At 31.3% G+C, this 6,053-nt stretch overlaps 1 protein-coding gene across 1 annotated transcript in view; it reads right to left on the bottom strand.

Annotated features, from left to right (window-relative positions):
* Positions 1 to 3,207: 3,207 nt before the first annotated feature.
* Positions 3,208 to 6,053, bottom strand: part of LOC106472991 (NADH dehydrogenase [ubiquinone] 1 alpha subcomplex subunit 13-like) — a 7,131-nt gene continuing 4,285 nt past the window's right edge. Inside the window, exons 2-4 of the mRNA XM_013933664.2 lie at positions 5,678 to 5,756; positions 4,101 to 4,172; positions 3,208 to 3,596 (exon numbers count right to left, since the gene is read on the bottom strand). Coding sequence (XP_013789118.1) covers positions 3,389 to 3,596; positions 4,101 to 4,172; positions 5,678 to 5,756 — 359 coding nt within the window. The 3' untranslated portion in view covers positions 3,208 to 3,388. The remainder of the gene's footprint in view (positions 3,597 to 4,100; positions 4,173 to 5,677; positions 5,757 to 6,053) is intronic.

The raw sequence follows: 6,053 nt of genomic DNA, 5'->3' as shown, positions 1-6,053 counted from the left end.
GTACCTGATGATGACAAAACCTTGTCGAAACGTTGTACATTTGCTGTTATGTTAAACTTATATTAAAGTTTTTCTTCATTACCCATTCAAGCCGTCTCCACTCATTAATAATAACATTAGTACTCCTGTTTAACAACTTTAACGGTATGATACAATATTTTTTTCTTCTGATGAATAATAGATTAATGATCATTTAATTGACTTTGTGAGTTTAGAATCATTCATAAAATGAAGGCAATCCATAAACTTTGTAACACAGAATAGCTCCTGCGAAACCCATTTGGCCACTTATACGTATACTTATTCAATCAGCAATTTTTTAAAAGTACAATAGCGCCTTTTTTATATATATAATTTTGCGCAAAGCTTCTCAATGGCTAACTATCTGCGCTAGCTGTACCTAATTTTTAAGTGATAGACTCTAGAAGGAAGGTAGTTAGTCAACACTACCAACTCAATTCTTGAGCTACTATAATATATTAATATTAATTGATCATCACTTTTATAATTGCACCCATGACCTCAAAATGCGGAATACGATGTTTTATTTACTTATATTTTGCATTTACAGGAAGTGAATCATGGAACCTCAGTTCTATAGTTTCTCGGCTCTAATTATTTTTCAGATATTGCACTGAAGATAAATCCCATAGATAAATAATACTTTTTTTAGGCATTACTCTGATACAATGAATAACAAAATAAACACATCACTCATTATATGTTATTTTTATTGCGAATGTTAAACCGTATTTAGCATTGAAGTTTACCTTAGGTCCTATAATAAGACTGGTATATTTCAACAAATATTCCATTTTTAGCACAAATAATTTTGTGTGTAAATTTGAGATATAAAATACCAGTGGCAAGACTTGAATTTTTTTTATCTAATTTTCTATTAATATTAAAACTAAAAAGTCTCACGGTTTGTTTATCTTATTATTCCTATGTTTGAGCTTTAAGTACCTTATTTCAAAAATGATTCCTTACGATATCATAATTACTGCAGGAATCTGGACTCCTTGGTTTCAAAGTTCTGACAGAACTGTTATGATAAAGTCAAGTGACAGAAAGTAGAAAACATTTCTGGTAACTGTGATGCACGGTTGTTAATACCTGCATTTTGTTGTTATCGTTTGGTCGAACTGAATTAATGTTACATGTGGAATACCCGAGGGCTCAGTCTTAAGACATTTGCTCTTTTTGATTTATATTAATGACATAGCTGAAGGAATGGTCAATAAATTACTTAAATTTCCATATGATATTAAGGTCTTGGGTGTTACTATCTGTGAAGAGGATGCTGCTGATTTACAAAATAATTTAGATCAGTTAGTAAGATAGGCAAATAAATGGTGAATGGGTTTTAATTATAATAAATGCAAGATAATGCGTGTGGGTTACCATAATTTGAATTATAAGTATAATTTGGATGACAATAACCTTAACAGTGGCATAAAAGAAAGGGGATCTTGGTGTAATAGTTGATCAGTCTTTTAAGCCATCCAAGCAGTGTGCTGTTGCCAGTTGTGAGGCAAATATGATATTAGGTTTTATTTACAGGAATACTGAGTACAAGTCTAGAGAGGATATAATTCATTGTATAGGTCACTGGTTAGGCCACATTTGGAGTATTGTGTTCAGTCTTGAGAAGGACATTGAACTATTTGAAATGGTTCAAAGGAAGGTTACTAGAATGGTGCCTGGGATGGAGGGATTGTCATACGAGGAGAGATTGAAATCTCTCAAATTGTTTTCTCTTGAAAAAGAGAAGAGTGGATCTGATTGATGTGTTTAACATTGTAAAGAGAACTGATAGTGTTGATGCATCATCTTTTTTTATATTTAACAGTGAAAATAGTAGGACTAGGGGACACAAGTATAAGTTTTGGTAAGGTATCAGTCATCTTCAGCTAAGACAGTTTCATTCTTCCAACAGAGTGGTTGGCCTTATGAATGGGTTGCCTTTGGATGTTGAGGCAGTAAATTTAAGTGAGGTTAGAGAAAGCGTATGTATACAAATCATAAGGACAGGCCTTAAGATTTATTTTTTAAAAGTTTTAGTTTAGTTTAGAGGATGGGACAGCTGAGATGGACCAATAGGTCCCAAAACATTATGTTATGTTAAATTTTACTGTTGTTGTTGCTTTCAACAACAAGCAACTAGAGATTCTTATATTTTATCTTTGTTATTGGAAAGAGATAAACCCAGATAACAAAAAAATTAAAAGTCTGTTTTTTAAAAGGTGGCTCCCTCAGTGATTTATATATGTACTTCTCTTGATTTTAAATGAATAGTAACATATTTGACAGAATGTTGACTGGTAGTTTGACCAAAAATGATACTTTACTTACTTTGCGTCTTTTAAAATTTTTGCATAAAGCTACAAAACAAAGCTGTCCCTAATTTCAAACTGTTACACTAGAGGGGAGGACAACTATTCAACAGCACCCACTGGCAACTTTTGAATTAATCTGTCCAACCGAATAGCGGGATTTTATTAAATCTCTTGTAAGTTAACTAAAACTCCAATGTGCAGAGTGCAATACTTTATGTTTTCACATTAAACACTAATAGATGGATTTAGTTACTTTTAATAAAGGTTTACTACCAATCATTTAACATTAACAAGCCACTTTCCTTATAATACCACCATAGGAATTCTGAATATAAACTTCTGATATACAGAAAAATGTCTCGTATATTGTACTGGTGATACTTCTTTGCCAGCATATTCTATTCAGGTATATCAAATTCTTTTTGCTGGATGGTCAGACGAATAACCTATTTGGATTCATAGTGTTTCACAGTAGCCATTTCATTCAGTGAACTGATGAATCCTGCAACTTCTGGTATTAGTATAAATTATCAAGGATGTTCAACAATAAATAGAAAATTAATAACTAGTTTTTAAATTGTTACAGAAGTCACATAAGGGAGATTGTTTTCCATCACATGCATGTGGTTCCCTTGATTAATTTCACTTTTAAATTCACAATGCTAAACAATCTTTAATATTTTGTTTAACTTGGTATATTTAGATTACTTTTTTAAAACCTAATATATATTTAAATCATGTGAACTGTCACATAATGCATTAATTTGATTGTAGTGTATACTAGTCTTATTGTTTATGTATCTTCTTACTTAATATTATAAAATCTGAAACCCAATGACTGGTATTTCATACAGTGTGACAAAACAAGTTTCGTTTCTAACACAGCTAGAAAGCTTTAATATCTTTCAAATGTACATTTTTTTCCTATTCCCTAACTGTTCATACCGTCAATTATTCTACACAGCAAAGGTTGAAACAAATAATGTTCACTACATCAGTTAGTCTGAAAAGTTATTTACTACAAATTGTTTTTTTCCTCTAAAAATACATCAACGCCACAAGAACTCGTTTGCTTTATCATCGTAAGCTTTTTCACTTGTGTGCGCATAATATTCCTCCAATATTGGATCAAGCAGTTTTTCTTTTGGTACAGTCTTGTAGATGGGTTCTCCATAATATGTGCCAACTTCCCAACCGGGAACATTTTTCATCAGTTCAGCTTCTTCTTCTACATTTCTTCGTAACTGCTTCAGATATCTGTAACGTATAATTCTATAGATATTAGGAACTTTGTCACATGTTCTTAAAGACAGTGCATTCGCATGTATATCACGATATTACACAGACCATCACATCAAGTTGTATTTGACCAAGAGTTATACACTGATGCCTACAGGAGCACTAATTAAGCACAGCACTTTTAAAACTTTATATGTTTAATTATGTTAGAGATTAAGATTGCCATTATTACATAAAATAGTTTACACTAAATAATATGTAAGAAATGCATTCAAAAACCAACAAATAGAATAAACACAACAGAAACAGTAGATAAAAATGTACCGTCAGCTAGCCAATCACTATACTGACGATGTTTTCTTTTTGGATTTTTATTCTACTTAACGTAAACCCTTAAAAAGCATAAATATTTCCTGAATACATTGCTGGATTTGATGGCTAATTATTCATATATATTTATTTTTTTCTCACTTACTAATAAAAATGTGGCTCTAGCAAACTCAACTGAAGTATAAAACTTACGATCTATCTCTTTCAGCAAGTAGTATAGGTTCTAGGGCATTAATAGCGTCCTGACGTTCGATCTTTAGCAGTCTTGAAAAAAGAAAATGTTACTTAAATAAACAAAACTTACAATTACAAAAAACAGTAATGCACAAGTCATAAATATATGTCCAACTGGAAGCCATATTGATTTATACAGTTGAAAAGAACAGAAAATAGTTTATTGTGTATTTAGAACACTAGCTTATGACTTCTCAAAGTTGAAACATAGGCAATTTTATTACACTACGACAACCGATATTAAGAAACACTGATTAGGTACAATTGATAAAACTACACTTGTACTGAAGTTACATGTTTAAATTGACTATTTCATTCAAAACTATTCTGATTTTCCTCCTAGGGAGCTATAAGTATCATATTATTATCAGAGCATGCTGAAATAAACACTAAATCAAAACTTGAGATTACATCTTTTTAAATAAATAAAACTTTGTGGTTGAATACATTCGATCTTTGGAGTATTTAACAGAAAAAAAAAAAGTGTGGTAGAACAACTATAAATTTATTTTCTATTGAGAACATGGGGAGCCAACTGCATGCCAAGGTGTTAATGGAATTACCAACAACAATATTCTTTCACTGCAGTAAAACATACTTTTCAGGTTATAATTTTTGGTTTCTTTCACATTTCCTTTACAAAAACTTACCTTCAACTGTGATAATATTCAACCTGTTCTAGTTTCTACTCTACAGTGAACCACACTTATTTGTACAGTTACAAAATGTCACTAAAATTCTTAATCTGTAATACATGTTCCGATAAGAAATACAAAAATTTTAAAAATGTGCTCTTAATTCCGTTAAGCTCAAAAAAGGCAACTGGCTAGCAGCATCACATCAATGTTTTTGTTTGTGCATAACATATTTTAAAGACTACTAAATTAACGTCCCAGTTCTACTGTCATAATAGTTGTATGTAGCTCATTTTACTGCAGATAATGCTGCCACGACAGTTGCATGTAGCTTATTTTACTACAGATAATGCTGCCACAACAGTTGTATGTAGTTCATTTTACTACAGACAATGCTGCCACAACAGTTGTATGTAGTTCATTTTACTACAGATAATGCTGCCACAAATTGTATGTACCTCATTTTACTAACTCAGCTAGTAAAAACACTGTATATTTACCAAAAGAAAATGATAAAAATTAAACATATGACTGCACATGGTGAACTATCATGTTTAAATTTACTTAAAAACAGTTAGTAAAAACACTGTATATTTACCAAACATACGACTGCACATGGTGAACTATCATGTTTAAATTTACTTAAAAACAGTTAGTAAAAACACTGTATATTTACCAAACATACGACTGCACATGGTGAACTATCATGTTTAAATTTACTTAAAAACAGTTAGTAAAAACACTGTATATTTACCAAAAGAAAATGATAAAAATCAAACATACGACTGCACATGGTGAACTATCATGTTTAAATTTACTTAAAAACAGCTAGTAAAAACACTGTATATTTACCAAACATACGACTGCACATGGTGAACTATCATGTTTAAATTTGCTTACCTTCTCCTCTTAAAATTTTGATAGTACATATAAAATGAAAATGATGTTATTGCAGCAAACCCAGCAAACATGGTGTACCCTGTAAAGACAAAAACATTTAACCTCTTAAACATGATCTATTCTAATGATTTTTAATATTCAGAAATCATATGGTAAGAGCATAAAAAAACCATTAGCAGCTGATTCAACATTCCAGAGCGATACATTTTCTAGAAGTTAATTCTATGTTTGTATTCTATCAGGCCTTTAGCCAGTGACCTGTCCACTCGCATAGAGAATCCATTTTTCATCACCGGTGACAATTCTGTCCAAAAGAGGTTCACGCACATTACATGCCAGAAGAGACAAAGGAACATTCACATGTTGGAAACAATGA

This window comes from Limulus polyphemus, unplaced genomic scaffold (genome assembly GCF_000517525.1).
Source record: "Limulus polyphemus unplaced genomic scaffold, Limulus_polyphemus-2.1.2 Scaffold5794, whole genome shotgun sequence".
Taxonomy (NCBI): Eukaryota; Metazoa; Arthropoda; class Merostomata; order Xiphosura; family Limulidae; genus Limulus; species Limulus polyphemus.
The sequence above is the reverse complement of the archived record's forward strand: the minus strand, read 5'-3'. Positions and strand labels throughout refer to the sequence as shown.